Raw genomic sequence first — 17,588 nt, 5'->3', positions numbered from 1 at the left:
ACCGAGAAGACGTTGAACGCATGATAGAGAGAACATACGAAACACCACCCAAGCAGATAAAGCAATGTCCAGTCGAACTCAAAATTATTCCTGATGGCGTGATTAAACCCTTTCGCCATGGACACACCCGACTATCTGAAGAAGAAGCTATAGCTGTAAAGAAGCAGGTAGAGGAATGGGTCGAGCAGTCAATCGTCCGTAAATCTACATCAAATGTTGCCAGTCGCATAGTCGTTGTCAAGAAAAAGGATGGTACCCTACGCGTTTGCGTGGACTATAGAAAATTGAACACCATGGTTCTGATGGATTGTTTTCCGGTACCCATAATGGAGGAGGTGCTTGAAAAACTGCAGAGTGCCAAATGGTTTACAACCATGGACTTACAGAACGGATTTTTTCATGTGGCCGTAGAAGAAGCCAGCAAGCCGTACACAGCATTTGTTACCCGAGAAGGCTTATTCGAGTTTAACAAAGCGCCCTTTGGTTTTAAGAATTCCCCAGCAGCGTTTATACGGTTCGTTCAATTTATTTTTCAAGAACTAATCAATTCCAATATAATGCAGCTATATATGGATGACATAATTGTATATGCCGCTACCCCAGAAGAATGCATGGAAAAGACGGAAATGGTACTTAAGAGAGCTGCAGAATTTGGTCTAAAAATAAAATGGAAGAAGTGCAACTTTATGCAGAGGCGAATTCATTTCCTGGGACATATTATCGAAGGTGGACAAATATGCCCTGGAAAAGAGAAAACATCAGCAGTGAATTCCTTTGGAACACCTCAGAATGTAAAAGCCGTTCAAGGATTTCTGGGTCTCACAGGATTCTTCAGAAAATTCATACCTGGATACGCCCAAATTGCGAGACCACTGACGGACCTATTAAAAAAAGATGCCATTTTCAACATTGGACCAGTAGAGCAGCAGTCGGTGAATAAGCTGAAAGAGATTCTGGTAAACGAACCAGTATTGAGGATCTACTCACGAGAAGCAGAAACCGAACTTCATACAGATGCCTCTAAGGACGGGTTAGGAGCCGTTTTATTGCAGAAGTTCGAAGGCAGTTTTCACCCAGTCTGCTTTTGGAGCAGAAAAACTACAAAAGCCGAATCAAATCGTCATAGTTACTACCTTGAAGTAAAAGCCGCATACTTAGCTCTGAAAAAGTTCAGACACTATTTATTGGGAGTCCCTTTCAAGCTCGTCACGGACTGTGTCGCATTTAAACAGACAACAAAAAAAGCAGATGTCCCAAGAGAAGTCGGACCATGGATTCTATATATGCAGGATTTTAATTTTCAACCCGAACATCGTGCAGGAGAAAGAATGAGACACGTTGATTTTTTAAGCCGCCATCCCCAAGCATGCATGATGATAACATCCGAGTTGACAGCACGTATTAAAAAGTCGCAGCAGAACGATGATTCAATTAGAGCAATCCTGGAAATTCTAAAAGATCGTCTATTCCAACCCTACAAGCTAAAAGGTGGCCTGTTGTATAGTATGGTCAATGGCAATGAACTACTGGTTGTCCCTGCACTAATGGAGAGGGAGGTGATTCAAAGCGCACATGAAGTTGGCCATTTGTCGTTGCAAAAGACGATGCATAGCATACAGCAGCAATTTTTTATTCCTCATTTGGAATACAAGGTAAAAAAGCTAATTTCTAACTGTATAAAATGTATCATCCACAGCAAAAAGTTGGGAAAGCAGGAGGGATATCTAAATTGCATAGATAAAGGAGACGCACCGTTGCACACACTACACATCGATCATTTGGGGCCAATGGATTCATCGGCCAAACAGTATAAATACATTCTGGCAACAGTCGATGCGTTTTCAAAGTTTGTCTGGTTATTCCCAACCAAATCAACCGGACAGGAAGAAGTGGTCAAGAGGCTGACCGACTGGTCAAACATTTTTGGTTTCCCTAAGCGAATTGTTAGCGACAAAGGAACGGCCTTTACGAGTGGTGCGTTCGAACAATTTATGAGCAGCCATAACGTGGAACACGTCTGCACAACTACTGGAGTGGCCAGAGGCAACGGCCAGATAGAACGAGTAAATCGTTTAATTTTGGCAATAATATCAAAGCTGTCTTCAGACGAACCGTCGAAGTGGTACAAATATGTGCCTGAGGTACAAAAGGCGATCAACTGTCACGTGCATTCATCACTGAAGCTGTCACCATTTGAGGTCATGTTTGGCACCAAGATGTACACCCGAGTTGAGGATCGGTTACTGGAACTGCTCCAAGAAGAAGTGGTCTGTCAATTCAACGAGGACCGCTATGAGATGAGACAGCTGGTAAAACGCAACATCGAGCAGGCGCAGAAGGACTACAAGCGCAATTACGACAAAAAGCGCCGAGCTGAATACAAATACAAAGCAGGTGATCTGGTTGCAATTAAAAGGACCCAATTTGTAGCTGGCCGCAAGATGGCAAGCGGGTATTTAGGTCCATACGAAGTCACAGGAGTCAAAGACAATGGCAGATATGACGTTAAAAAAGCAGCAAACGTCGAAGGACCCAATGTCACATCCACCAGCTGTGACAACATGAAGTTGTGGAAGTACATAGCCGAAAATGCAGACCTATTGTCATCCGGGTCGGATGATGAGGATCAGGAGGGCCGAATGTAACATGGAGTAAGGCTGAAGGCTGGCAACAACCCGGTTGGCAGCGCTGTTGAGCAGCAACATGATTGTCGGAAATCGAAGTTATCGACAATCAGTCATCGAAGGAACGATCGCAAGGCAGCAGGGAGTGGAGTGGAAGTCAGCGTTGCAGTCAGTCGAGTTCTCAGCAGCAGTCGTTCGGTCACAAACTAAGAATACTTTATATAATTACCGCATTTAGAATTAAACTAATAATTAAATTAATAATAAACAATAATAATAAACAATCTTACATGTATAACTGGAAAACTTACTCAGCTAAGCACTTTTGTGGCAATCCGCGCTTTTAGCTTATACAACAGGCAAGTGTGGGTGTGTTAATTTTTCACCAATTGTCATGGTTACGAAATTAACCAAAAATGCAGAGAAAACTGGGCTAGGATCCGGGCGCAGATCCTCTGAGGAAAGCGGGCAAACAAACCAGAAGCCAGCAACTGCAACCAGCAGTGTGGCAGTGGCAACAACATGAACAGCAAAGCACACATCCTGTGTGTCAACTGAATAATTCGTTGCATGCACAAAAGGCATGCACTCACATCCGGTTTCCTGTCATTCTTTTTGCTTTCTGCTTGCCAGAGACAGAAAGGGCTAACCAACACTGTTACACTGCAGTGCTGGGAGTGGGAGTGGAATGTAGTGGAGTGGCCAGGCCTGCAATTTATGTCTATATATTTGCTGTTGTTGTCTTTATGGCGTGTTCGGTATTTGTTGCAACTTTTGTTTTGAATTCCTGCGGCCTTGTCACACGGCTCCATGAGTTTGCAGTTAAATTTATGTTTCATCCCACACTCACACACACACACATGGGTCCAACTCTTAACGAACAATGAGCGGGGCAGAAAAAAGTGTTGAATGCATCAGAGGGCATCCAGTCCGGGTCCGGGTCATAGGTCTTCTGGGATGGCGACGCGTCGCCCGCTTTTGTAAAGCAGCGTATAATCCACTGATTGCTCCCAAGGTTCAGCTTTCAACAATGAAGGACACAGCACATGCACAGAGCGAAATCAGAGGGCGCAAGCGTGAAGCATGGGCAGTGCGGAGAAGAAGAATGATGACGGGACACGTTACCTTTGGTTCTGCTATAGCTGTCGGGTCAACGGATGTGATGCACTTCGCTGTTGCAGGCACAGCAGTTGCCCCATTGTAGGTCCATCAGCTATTCCATCTGTTTGTAGTTGACCTATATATTTATTTAGGATATCACAATTTCGCTCAAAGCTACTAAACACGTTTATTGTACCTTTTTGTTTGAGAATATTTGGTAACAAAAAATTGTTTTCAATCAAATAGCTACACAGTTTTTAGAATTGTTCAAAAAAGTTTTAACATAGTTTCAACTATTTACTTAAGGTTTTAAAGAGTGTGTTTAAATTGTGCACTATCCCGGTGGCTCCATCATCCCTATCCTTGGTCCAACATTCTGCAAGTCTTGGAGTCCTTTGTATGTCCGCTGAATGACATCGCACCTGGCCTGTTCGAGGCTTGAACTTTCCACAGCAAAAGTCCCCATCTGAAGTCCCCAGCCAGTATTAATTTTGCATATGAATACGAGGACTATGGACCATTGGATGTGTCCTTGTTGTCAGGATAGTGCATTGCCGCCGCTGTATATTCCCAGCATTGCCATTTTCGTTGCTCCCGCGTCATAACTATTGTATGCGATACTTTTAATAAATAGATACATTCTAAATAATAAAAAGAGAACATTATCATACACATAAATAACTTGCAAGTATATTTAGTGACTTCTTGCATTATACCCGTTATTCGATAACTAGAAGTATGTAACGGTTAGTAGAGAGCGTTTTCGATCCCATAAGGTATATACATTCCTAATCAGGATGACTAGACGATTCGATTTAGCCATATCTTAGTTTGTTTCAGAGTCTCACGCCAACAATCCGCAGTGAACTGAATACCTTTTAAGAAATGTTATGTTTTTAAAATTCGTATCGATATGCCATAAATATTTTGAATACTCATACTCTAACTCATATAAACCTCCGATTTTCTTGCCTATTTTTCTACATTTGCAAGATTCTTCTAATCACTTCTAGAAGCTTAGTAAGGTGTATCTATTAGGCGACGTTATCCATTGTTTTAGTTGTATTGTCCATGACAGCAAAATATCTGTGCCATGTATAATTAATGTCTGAATATTGCTTTTACTATAAATAACTTAGTTTCTGAAAGCTTAGTCCCGACTTCAAAAACCTCACCGAAAGAATGCAATGAGCTTAGAATTTTCTAACCACAAACAATCGATGTTTTTGCTGCTGATTTCCATTTGCATTTTCCGACGCTACCTTCATTAGGCAGCACCCAAGTAAATCAAGTTTGCCTGCAAACGTAGCAGAAAAATTTAAATGATATGTGTGCACATCTGAACCAAGTATTTTTCTTTCACATACGCAAGCACACTCACCTGAAAAAAGGGGTAAAATAAAGCTGCCAACTCGGCAGTTGTTGTTGCACTGCACTGCATTTAAGTAAAATGAATTGCTTGCAATTTATTTTTGTTGCTTATCATATAAATTGCACTCGCTCGCCTGCAAGTCATTATTTGGCACATTTGCGCTCAATGAGTGCACATTGTTTCTACAACGTCCTCCAACCGTATCCCTCGGCCACAGTGTTAAATAGGAGTGACGAACCGGAAGTTTCCAGATACAACAATTGCTGACCCAGTGGGGTTTGGGTGGCCAAAATACACCTGATCGGTTGGTCTTTTGCACTTGACTGCATCCTTAACCTTTTGCAGGAGCTGAATTCGAAGACACCTGAAAGTGCCACTTGGGCATTTTCAGATTCTTTATTTACCACCACTTGGGCACTCCGCCCAACGCCCACCTTAACATCTAAAAGTGCATGTCGATCTTTACCAAGTAAAGTCAGTAGGGAAAGTGTTTGCACTATATTTTATCTCAAAGAGCAAAGAGTACATACACTGAATAATTTAAATTGCAAGCAATAAACACCATTAATAACTATAATTTACATTATAAGTTATAATTATTTCCAAGCATTTGCTAACATTTACATGAAATATTTTTATAACAATCGCTTGTTAGGTCAAATTCCAAGAACCTTTGTTATCAATGATGCTAAAAACCATATACACAATTTCACAAGAAATCTTGCCCCCCAAATACAAATTTTAATCGCATTGAATGTCGACACCAAAACATGGAAACAATAAATTCAGCACACCGAAAAAAAAGGATTAATTTGAAATCAGAAAACAAACCATGCACATGAACTCAAAGGTATCAATAATTTAAAGGGTACCTTTGTGTGTGAAAATTTGTGAATTAAAAATTGTATCTCCATTTAATATGATATTTGAATGGTTTGTCTACATCTCAGATGTTTTTTTTAAATTCGCTTTCGTTTCAAGTGCATGTTTCGAAAATGGTAAAGTAATCATTGGGTTACCCAATCGTTTGGTATATAAGCAGGCCGTGCGGCTCCCAGCAGATTCATAGCAACAATTTTAATTGGTGACGATGGACCTTAAGTGCTGCGTAAGTTCGCTTGGAGCAGCATTAAGCTGATCTGATAGCCGTGAGCTGGTTCTGACCCCACATTTGATTAATAATACCTCTCTTCAGCTGCTTTTGCTATCGCTTCTGTTTGCCGGGGCTTTGGGTCGCCCAGAGCCAGACGCGCCACGCCCAACTCTACCGCCCTGCTCGCCGTGGTGCGCCGGACAGCCAACACCGCCACCCGGAGCAGTGAACTAATTTGTCTTGTCATTCCGATTGTAACACAAAGAAATACCATTTTATAATACCTCTAAATATCTAGCCAGCCGAACAAATAAAGCTACTGAGCGACAATCAATCTTAATTTGTTTATTTACTTAATTCCATCTTTAATTTGGGGTAGTAACGCTTGTGGTACAATTTTTATGACCGCCGAAATCTTGGGTGCATCGTATATGGGTGCATTTATATACTCCAGTATTCCAAGCACATGAATACCTGTAGGAAGATGCTCTTCTCTTGTGTGATATATTTTTAGGAATGGAATCGCTAGTAGTGCAATTTTGTGTACCATCTAAAGTATTTGTGCAAAGCTTGTAAGTGCATTTAATCGAATTACAGTCATATCGGTGTGATGATCCTAGGTTGGTTGCAGCTAAAGCAGTGACCATGAAACTGACTAGTAGAACCTTAAACTATTAATATTCTTTTATCAACAACTTATATTAGCCCATTACGCCCCACTTACCATAAACTCCATATTGTATGTGATAATGCTCTCTATTGCAACCTGCGTCTTATATAGCGAAAAATAAAACGAGCTTACACTTTATCATTAAATACCCTTCTAAATACAATAGTTTAAAATACTTATTATAACCATTTAAGGTACACATACTTTTACTTAGGACCTCACCTTAAACTTATATGCATGTTTTATTTATATTTCTAAATCGATCGTAAAAATGGTCGTACTCAAAATTTTGTTGAGAGTAATTACATTTCCCTATCATCAGTATTCACTAGAAGTTGATATTTCCAGCCTTGCAATGTTTCTTCAAGAGAATTAGCTGATGCAACGGTGAATTCCCAGACTTAACCCCATTGAATGGAAGAAAGAATCGACATCGACAGCTGTTTTCCCATCTTTTCCTAAGAATTTTTTCAAGTATTTTTTCATACACTTAATCACACATTCTCGTTCGACCAGTCCACGTCCGTCCGCCTGCCTGTCTGTCCGTCGAGATCAGAGGAACTATAAAAGCTGATAAGTTTGCTAAGGCATACAGATTCCAGAGGCATAGACGCAGCGCACGTTTGTTTTTTGATGTTGCCACGCCCACAAACTGCCAAAAATGTCCCGGGTAATGGTTGTGCTCTCATATAGAAAGAAACAATAAACTTGTGTTAAAATCTGTAACTAATACGTTCAACAACGCTGACTATTGTTCTACTAAATTTTATAGGAATTTAATATACCCCTTTTTGTCTACGAGCCAGGGGTATAAAAGACAGCTGCTTTTCAGCTATTGTAAAAAGTAATTTCTGCAATTTAATTAACTAATTAAAGGGTTTTTAAATTTGGAAAATTTTTTTATTTAGACTGTATTTTAGTAACGTCCGTGTCCTTGCTGGCCATGTCCACCTTGTCCGAATCCTTGCTGGCCATGTCCACCTTGTCCGAATCCTTGCTGGCCATGTCCACCTTGTCCGCCGAATCCTTGCTGGCCGTGTCCACCCTGTCCGAATCCTTGCTGGCCGTGTCCACCCTGTCCGAATCCTTGCTGGCCGTGTCCACCTTGTCCGAATCCTTGCTGACCACGTCCACCTTGGCCGTGTCCACCCTGTTGTCCATAGCCAGCGGCAAAGGCCACTGCGATCAAGGCGAAGAAGACAATCTAAAAGAAGAGAAATAAAACGATGTTTCAATTCCGAACCCACCAAAATCCTGTCCAGGAATTTGCAGAGCTTACGAAGAATTTCATTTTGGTAGATTGATTGATTGTCGAAAACGTTCTAACTAAATCTATGTAAATGGCTGAGCTTTTATAGCAGGTGGAAGCCGAATGGAGCGAGTGGCACCAAAACAAAGTAATAAAAACAAATTTTTCTTATTTTTTGCTTATTATTTTCTATCGAAATCTATATACCCCAAGCTGTGGTTAATAGATTAAGCGTCTGCGATGAGGTAGCAAAATTCTGGCACTGCATTAACAGCGCTGATTTCTGATCAGGGGTGGAGACCTTTAACCTGATCTTTCTTCTTGTTAATTTGTTTTGCTTATTTTGGAGCTGATTAGCTATGTACCGATTAAAAGCTTTCCAATTGCCACTAAATCATAGTATAAGAAACGGCGAGACTTTTTAGCGCTGCATTTAATTTCACAAACTTAACAGCATTCTTTTAGGCTGAAAAAGGTAGAATTGGTTTACAAATTTTAAATGGTTTTGAATGTGACCACACACAGCGAAAATAATATTTAAATAATATTTCATTTAAAAAAAAATAATGTAAAGAAATAAACTAATAATAAATACAATTCCTCATAGACGGTACTTGTGGAGCAATTGAGTATGCCAGATTCTTTGAAAAGTCTGTAGAAGTTTGATGAAAGTTTTGTCGACCCTATATACCTATGATATACAGAATATATATATTCTTGATCAGCATCACTATCGGTATCTATCTAGCCTTATTCGTTTGTCACTCTGTCTGTACGCCTGTCCGTATGAACCGAATGAGAATGAGACCTCTAAAGCGTTCCAAATCTTTCAGAACGTTATCGAGCCCACTCTAGATTGTTCATTGATTTCATCTTGTCTTTATATCTAAAAATTTAATTATCTTAGTAGTTCTATTAGCTAAGAAGTGGGTATTTGATAATCGAGGAAATGAAAAAAGCGGTCTAACTTCTTAAACACTAAAATTCAAAGACATAATACGTATACAAATTAATCAAAGAATACAAGGATTTCATACTTAATTATCCCTCCTCATTTCGAAAGTCTAATGATAACCCAGAAAAGCAAACAAGCCCATTTGTTGCCGTAGCACGTTTGTAAAGCGTGAATACGGAACAAAAATGATCTAAAGTAATCTCAAACAACGTCTTCTTCTAAGTCGCTCTTAGTTTTTCTAAGCAACTGTTGCGGACTTATTAGATTAGCCTCGACTTCCCAGATAAGATTGATTTTGAAGGGTTCCCCCCGTGGAGTGAAACAGTTCTCAAACATTAAATTCCCAGACGTCTGGAAATTTTGTGGTATTTTTGTTGGGTTAATTGTACTTGATTTGGTCAGAACATTGATAATACTTCGGCGCGTGACGACATGACGAGATTGCAGGAGAGTATAAAAGATCGGAGGCGTCCAAAAATTTTATTCACATTAGCAAGACTAATCGAAGCATCAGCACCATGAAGTTTTTGGTATGTTTTACATATAGACTTCAAAGAAAATCTTTTAAGAACTAAGTTTTAATATTGTTACAGATCCTCTTTATTGCCCTCTTCGCCATGGCCGCTGCCCTACCTCAGTTTGGAATCCCAGAATTCGGTGAACAGCAGCAACAGCAGCAAGAAGGATTTGGCGGTGGATTCGGAGGTGGATTCGGTGGTCAGCAGCAGCAGCAGCAGCAAGGATTTGCCGGTGGTTATGGAGGCGATTTCGGTGATCAGCAGCAGCAGCAGCAAGGAGGCTTTGGAGGTGGATTCGGAGGTGGATTCGGTGATCAGCAGCAGCAGCAGCAAGGAGGCTTTGGAGGTGGATTCGGAGGTGGATTCGGTGGCCAGCAGCAGCAACAGCAGGAAGGCTGGTAAAGACCAATTAAGATTCAATAAAATACGACACTTTAATTATAAAAACAATTGGATTTTTTTATTTTAACGTGAGAAATCGTTCTCAAAACAAATGTATATTCATTACAAAAAATTTGTTTATATTTTCGGTTCATGGTAAAAAATTATTTTGCATTAAATTCGCATTAATAGAAGCGATGTCAATGCATTAATGGCGTAGTTTATATTTATTAAATAGTGCTCAGAAATAAATACACTTAACATAAAGGATGAAATGAAAAATTCTCTTTCAGATGTTAAAATGGTTGCCATTTTTACTCAAAACATTGTAAATATAAATAAAAGCCAAAATATAAAAGCCATATTATAAGTGTAAGCCAAATTTTCACAAAAATTTTGTTTTTCTTTGAAATATGTAACGCAACCACAAAGCGGATTCAACATGATTGAAAGTCAGATTACAATTTCGAGTATTCTAATCAATGGCCTCCTCCGCAGCCACCCTTTTGTGCTCCTCGATCTTTACCTTGTTCAGATCGACTCCATCTTTTTTGGCTCCCTGTATCTCGCCTTCCCCCTCCGATCCGTCTAGCTGGTTGGCCTGCCAAACTCCTGTCCACGGCAGAGACATCACCGACATGACCTTGGACAGACTGTTATGGTTTTCCTGGTCTAGATCACTCTCCCCATTTCCTTCTCGTATTCGTCTGTCTCCATCCGGCAGATGCAAGTCCTCGCAGCACAGCATGGAAATCAGCAAGTGCTCGGCGAAGAGGGTTCGCCGCAACCTTTGAAATTCGTCCGTATCCTGACACTGCACTTTTTGCTGTGCAATCCACTGAAGTAGAAAATATCGGTCGTCGTACTGTTCAAATGGCTCCCCGGCACTCAAGCCTAACGCCAAGTACTCTGAATTGACTGCCTCCTCTGGAGGATCATTGTTGCCGAGGAGCTGGTGATCGGAGCTCACACGTCCAGTCGACAGCCATTGGGATATATCGAATATCCTTGAATTCGGAGTTGTTTGCAGCTGCGATTGGCGGTGCTGGCGCATGTGATTCCGGGTAAATATTCGGCGTAGTGGCGGTGTGTCGGGCTCTAGGTAATTGGCGTGATCGATGTGGTTGTGCAGGAGATGTTTGGACAGGTGGCGTATGGCCACCAGTTCTACGGCCGACAGTCCGGCGCACATGGGGCAGACCACATACTCATTAGACACCCGATGCTGTACGTACACATGCTCGATAAACCGCTTCGCCGTGAGCGCTAGTAGGCCGCAATGTGGACAGGTGAAGCAATTGGACAGGTGGACCAGCTCTGGGACTTCGCCGTAAAGCAGAACCAGATCGTCCGAGTCAGGGAACAATTGCATGGGATGATTGGCGCGATGCTCTTCCGTTTCTATTTGATGATCGTAGCATATGTCACATAGATTATAGTTCACGCAGCGCAAACACCGGAAGCGGCTGCCCTGGAAGATCGTCATTTGACAGCCGTCGCAGCAAATGTGGCGGTGACCCATCCTCGATCCTTGTGCTAACTTCGTTCTTAGCGAATAGACCTAAACTCTGGTCGAAAAAACGGGCAAAAGGGTTCTAAATTTTAACAAATCGAATCTATACAATGACATGTTTTTCATAGATGCAATATATTTCCGGTAATGATATAGAATTCTAGATGCAATATATTTCCGGTAATGATATAGAATTCTACTTTTAAAATTATTATTATTTTTTTTTTTTTTTTTTTCTCTAATTCTATTTATTATGGTTTCAAAAGGAATCGTTCGTTAAAATTATATTTCAAACAAACTTACTCAAGCTTTCTACATATTTCCTTTGCCTCTTTTAAACAAATGTTTATTTTTGGTACCTTAAGAACAGCAAAAAAAAGTTAAATAAACATGCACTGTACTATTTTGTCCGGTGAGCACAGCGTTCTACTTTACAAATAACGATAATGCAATATGTTTTCCAAACTAATATGATACGAAAAATACACCCCCATTATTGATAAGGGACTAACTCATTTATGATTTCACAGTTGAAAGAAAGATAAATCTGTTGACACTAGAAGATAACTCAAAGGCTATTTTATTTTTACTCAAATCATACGGAAGCATGGGGGACAAGGCATCTTAGATAGTCGATAAACTGTAATCGGAAGTTAAATTTCCCTTCAGCTGAAAGTTAAGCTTGAATTTTTTAATTATATGTCCAAATGTAATCCAGCTCCAGTGTATGTATACCATACATAAAATTCAAAACCCAAAAAATCCACGAAAAATTGCCATTTTAGTAGGTATTGCGTTGAACACATCGGTTCTAAATGTGGCTGTTATGCCATTAGTTGTTCTTCTGTCTCTGTCTGGGCTTGAATCTCCATCTCGCTCTCTTCTTTTTAATTTTCCAAGCTTGGTGCGCGGCAGTTGTAATAGAAGTTTTCCGGCATCATGCACCTCCGCCCTTGCACCACCCCCTTTCCAGAACCATTGTGGTGGATTCAGTACACTCATAAAAATAAGATCTTCAATAAATAATGGATAACATATAAAATAATTATTTCATGGTTCAGTCCTTTGAAACATTCCGAAACCTGAACCGAATCAAATCCAAAATGACGTGTATACATTGAACTGGGAAACTATAAAAATATTCGGAACTTATATTTTAAAATTATTTTTGAAATGCATTAAAACCAACATTAAGATGTCAACTTCGGAACTTTGAAATTATAGGAAAATTTTTGGAAGTGCATAGCAGAGCTCCTGTTTTTGCGCTGGTGTTGGTAATTATATTATAGAGTGTGGCGGACGGAACGCAATCTCTTCGCCGGAGTGAGTGTGTGTGCGTGGGCAACTTATGTTTACCAAGTGCGAAAGTGGAAACGTGCTGCAAACATGGAGTCCTGCCGCCACTGCCTTCCTTACTCCCACTTCCCCAGTGTTTTACGCTTTATAATATGGCATTGTAATGAAATGTGCAGCAAACGATGGTCTGCAGACGGTCGGTCTGTCGGTCTGTAGCAAGTCGAGCTCTGCGGTTGCCTTTGGACTGGGGCAAGTTCTGCGATTGCGATACGGTTCTGCAGCGGTTCTCCGCCGGCTGTCCCTTGGCAAGAACAAGCCAAACAGCTGTTCCGCCTTTGTCTGTTAGTCTGTCTGTCTGCCTGGCCGTGTAATTTGAGTTGGTAATTAAAAGTAAAGCAAAAGGCAAACTGCTGCAACGGCCGCACATCAAGGCACCGCTTCACACGTATGCTCCGTACGCTTTCTAATGCCAAAGCAGTCTTCTAAGTGCTCCACATTGGTTTTTATTCGAGACTGCTGCTTTAAAAGGTGTCCTGTTTAAGTCGGTCTGATGGAATAGATCGGATTCTATACAATATCCTGGTGGCTGACGGATCTTAGCAGTAAAAACATAAAAGAAATTTTTAAAAAACTAAGAATAAATTGGTCATGCCCAAGAGTAAAGCTACAAAGGCGTTGTTTTTTTTAAAGTTCCAAACTTCCGAGCAGCGTCAAAAGGCTTGAAAGCCCTATTTAGTTGCGGACGAAATATGTACTTCTACGAAAATTTAAGGAAGAGAACGGGAAAACCCCATCAATCATGGCCTGTCGACCTTTGTTGATTAGTTTATCAATTAAACGTAATTGAAATTTTATTTTCATTAGCCTTGCAAAGGGTGTCGTTAAGCCCGCTTCAATTGTGCTAATTAATGGCAAGCCTGTCTGAGAAGCTTCACCGAAATCTCGCAGCCATAAGCGATTTGGAAAATCAGAGGCCCTGATGAAAATTAGAAGGCATTGCTCGTTAGAATTGGTAGGTGGAAAACGAAAGATGGATACTTCTAATTGCGCTACGATTTTCCTTTTGTCGGAAGCCGTCAATGAAAATTCGTTCCTTGGCCTCTTTTATTTATGTTAATTCGTTTGCTGTGCTTTGCTCGATTTCAGATTTTTTTTTTCGCTCCCCCCAGCGTGACGATATGCTCAATTGCTTTTGTAATCAATCAAAGTCAAAAGCGCAAAATGTTACTTACATACACGTTTTGGGGGAGGCGTTAAAGGAGCATGTCCTGATGGGTTCGGGGGCGCGGATGGGTTGCAAAGTGCAGCCAGGATGCTCGGGGCGGAAACTGGATTGTCATGTGTGCTCGCGGGTCTCCCGATGCTAGATACTCAATGCTGGATGCTCGATGCTCTTTGCTCGTATTTTGTGTTGGTGTTTGACGTGACACTTGAGCGACACTTGAAGCCCGATAATTGATATTGTGCAGCCTGGAGTTGGGTGTACGGATGGGGCAACGGATGGGACTACGGATGCGTCTCCGGATGTGGGGGGCGTGGCCAAGTGCCGGTGTGCGACAGTTTCGGATTCTTGTAATTGTCGCTGACACATTTTTGTGGTTTAGTTGCGGGTGGATGTCCGTCAATCACCGGTTAAGTCCTATGTTCATTTATAAGAAAAGGCTGTAATTACATTTCTATGAATTTTATCTAAATAGGACTATGTTCAAAGAGACGTCTTTAGATAATATTCGTTATCACATAAAGTCTAATGCATATAAATCAGAACCCCTAGGACCTTAGTTTGCTTAAATTTGGGTACTTTGAAGACTCCGTTAAAGCTGGTCAATGTGCCAACTGCCGCACACTTAGTGTCAACTTCAGGAACAGGGAACTCCTGCCCGCAGAAGGCCACCAGATAATTGTTAACCATTAAGTCGCACCGCAAATCAAGTGCAGCAATTGCAACTGGACTGCAATTCATTTGCGGCATGGATCATTAAAGGGTGCAGGGTCCGAGAACTTTGGACCGGAGACAAACCGCATGCAAAGTTGCCAACGTGGCCGAAACAGACGTCACCGCCGGAACCACTCCGGTCTAAAACAAACCGAGCTCCATCCCCCCGGGGCCATCGAAAATGCTTCAGCTGGAAAGTTTGTGAGCATAAAGAGTTTTCAGCCAAGTGATGGATGGAGTGGATGAGCTGCTGGCAGGGTAATGGGCACAAAAAGGATTGCAGAATGGTTTCACGCTGCTTTCAGATCCATTAAGCATTCCATGCCAATACGGCGATGGCAATAACGAGAAGGGGAAAATGGGACGATGAGGATGACGAGTGGCACAGCGCTTTGAACTTTGACTGAGGAAAATAATGACACGCGTCGCAACTATTTCGCATTTCGAATATTTAATCTACATAATTTAGATAACATTATTCGTCATTAGTGTCAGAAATCATGGCACATCTAGCGAAATCCTTTTAATGTCAAATACACCAGGACCTCCTTCATACCGAACCCTTCTCGACGACAAGTGATAAGTCGATTCAGTTAATAATGTCAGACCTTCAAATGAGCAGATATCAGAGTTGACATCTATTAGACGACTGCGAGACACTTTTCAGCCAGCCTGCCAGACCGCTCGCATTAATATTAATTTATCAGCAAAGCACATTATTTATGAAATTTTATCATTTTCGGTAATTAAGATGCGCCAACGGGGTCTATGACATTTTAATTAAAGCCAACCCGAAAGCCGCAGTCGTAGAGAGTCGCCGCCGTGGAAAAAAAAAGCAGATAAACGCCCCCGTCGATGTGCCTCTTGAAATTATTATCATCACACCCACGATGGCAAACAAGGGTAAAAAAAGAGCAAGTAAAGAAAGCAAAAGTTTGTCGACAATCCCGACGCACTTTTATGGCACGGCTTTTGGCTGCGAATGAAAATGAAGATACGGGAAAGTCCCGACCCGACACCAAACTGGGTGTCAGAGTCATGAGTGTGTAACACTTAGGGATGGCATAGAAGGAACTATTCAGTCCAGGGAATTTCGATTTATACAAGCCAGGATATAGGGAAAAAATATCATATAAAATGCATCTCAATCCTATTTCGCAGATGAATGCAGAATCTGTGGTTTTTGATTGAGATACTCCTACTCATTGTGTTAGGGCTCAACTTAAAATTAATAAATTAAAGTTCTTCGTTTAACAGAAGTGTAAATTTAACGATGTATTTATTTCTTCGAGCTTATGCTGTTTTGAAGATATCCGTTTTCTTGAGTTATTTTTTTAAGATTCCATCTCTACCGTAAAAACTTGGCCGTATGTGAGAGCGTACTTTTCTGCTTAAAGTATGATTGCAAGTGTGAAAATATATATGCTAAACGTGCCCGAACTCCCCGCATCGTCTTCTCCGTTGCGCTTCATGCGTTTTTGTTTTATGACGCGGCGACGTGCTCGGAAAATGAAAAGCACTTGACGCGCCAAAGTGCTGAACTTGGCGGTCCTCCACTGGCGCTCCGCTCCGTCCGTATGTGAATCCGTCCGTCCGCCGGTTCATCAGGCCCCAAACCACCCGACCCACAGTTGGTCCGCACATGCTAAATCGTAAAATGCTCCATTCTTTCATTTTTGCTTTTTTTTCTTTACTGTTAAAGTTTTTATACTCTTTTTGGGGTATGGTACACACGGCCAAAGGGACGGCCAATAATTGAGACAAGTCAAAAAATGTATTTAATAAAACTTAAATATTGAAATATATTTTAATTGTTTGAAAGCATAAAGCTCAAACATAGCCTAACCTATATCAAAATATTATTTATAAGACTTACTTGTTTATGGTCCGAAAGCTAAAAATTAAACGCAATGGATAAGGGTTAAGTCACAACTTGAACTTCTCCCAAGACTCTATGAGGACAATTTTCGGGGTAGAGTATCTGTAAAGCTTTTAGAGGAAGTGAAATCAGTTTCCACTTTTTCTCGGTGCCTTATTTTTTATGCGACGTGCGCTCGCCTGTAAATGGGTTTCTCCTTGGCTTCCATTACTTCTATTCCATTCTCATTTGTTCGAACAATTTAAGAAATTGTCGCCCTGTCTTGGAACAGCTTCCTGGCCACTCCTCCTCGCATAAAAAACACTATGCATGTGCGAAGTTTATAGTAAATAAAGTATGATTGTCTATTGTCAATGCTCGTTGCTTTTGTGGTTTATAAAAATTCAACACTCTATTTGCTGCTTTTTCCTGCACTCGCTCACTCTCAGTTAATTTCATTTGATTTATATGGACTGTGCAAATGGAAATTGGAATGAGAAAGCGGATGAGCTTGGATTTGAAGTTGGGGTTAAGCCGTGTTCTGGTAATCGCTCTTGTTGATGACGCCGATTCTGGATGCTATTGTGGTCAATAAATTACCAGCTGTGCAGAAAAGCCTTTTACGCTTTTGTTCCTTTTCACACATTTGAAGTGCACTTTATGCTTTTTGCATGCACAATTCGCAATTAATTAAAACAATTATGTAGGCAGCGACACGACAAGAACAACAACAACAGCAGGAACAGGAAAAAGGCAAACAAGAGGGCAGTGATGAAAAAAAATTAAAAATCCAACAAGATATACGAACATTTTCTGCGGTAAAATGTCATGTCGCCTGTCAACCACACATTCCCAGTTCGAGTATTATGCAATTAAAAAAATGAAAGAGCTGGTCCGCTGAAATTACCAAACCACGTCAGCAGACAGTTCTTACCTTGCTTCTTGAGTCAAAATTTAATCGAAAATGGAGGAAATTAAGCAAAAAGTTAAATATTTTTCGATACGATTGTGTAAACTATGAT

The 17,588-nt window shown here is 40.9% G+C and overlaps 4 protein-coding genes across 4 annotated transcripts; 1 reads left to right on the top strand and 3 right to left on the bottom strand.

Annotated features, from left to right (window-relative positions):
* Positions 1-6,525: 6,525 nt before the first annotated feature.
* On the bottom strand, positions 6,526-6,926 carry LOC117137391. Its single transcript, XM_033298813.1, has 2 exons — positions 6,915-6,926; positions 6,526-6,855 (listed from the first exon to the last, which is right to left on the bottom strand). Exons 1-2 carry the CDS (start codon positions 6,924-6,926, stop codon positions 6,556-6,558), a joined length of 312 nt encoding a protein of 103 aa, XP_033154704.1. The 3' UTR covers positions 6,526-6,555.
* An 812-nt stretch (positions 6,927-7,738) lies between these two features.
* Positions 7,739-8,226, bottom strand: LOC117150713 (aspartate and serine-rich protein-like). Its single transcript, XM_033317728.1, has 2 exons — positions 8,140-8,226; positions 7,739-8,064 (listed from the first exon to the last, which is right to left on the bottom strand). Exon 2 carries the CDS (start codon positions 8,019-8,021, stop codon positions 7,761-7,763), a length of 261 nt encoding a protein of 86 aa, XP_033173619.1. The 5' UTR covers positions 8,022-8,064; positions 8,140-8,226; the 3' UTR covers positions 7,739-7,760.
* A 1,299-nt stretch (positions 8,227-9,525) lies between these two features.
* LOC117150787 (heterogeneous nuclear ribonucleoprotein A1) lies at positions 9,526-10,015 on the top strand. Its single transcript, XM_033317833.1, has 2 exons — positions 9,526-9,594; positions 9,658-10,015. Exons 1-2 carry the CDS (start codon positions 9,583-9,585, stop codon positions 9,982-9,984), a joined length of 339 nt encoding a protein of 112 aa, XP_033173724.1. The 5' UTR covers positions 9,526-9,582; the 3' UTR covers positions 9,985-10,015.
* Positions 10,016-10,235: 220 nt separating this feature from the next.
* On the bottom strand, positions 10,236-11,603 carry LOC117150786. Its single transcript, XM_033317832.1, has one exon. The coding sequence runs from the start codon at positions 11,483-11,485 to the stop codon at positions 10,439-10,441; it is 1,047 nt and encodes a 348-aa protein (XP_033173723.1). The 5' UTR covers positions 11,486-11,603; the 3' UTR covers positions 10,236-10,438.
* Between the last annotated feature and the right edge of the window lie 5,985 nt (positions 11,604-17,588).

Source organism: Drosophila mauritiana, chromosome 2L (assembly GCF_004382145.1).
Source record: "Drosophila mauritiana strain mau12 chromosome 2L, ASM438214v1, whole genome shotgun sequence".
In the NCBI taxonomy this organism is placed as follows: domain Eukaryota; kingdom Metazoa; phylum Arthropoda; class Insecta; order Diptera; family Drosophilidae; genus Drosophila; species Drosophila mauritiana.
The sequence above is the reverse complement of the archived record's forward strand: the minus strand, read 5'-3'. Positions and strand labels throughout refer to the sequence as shown.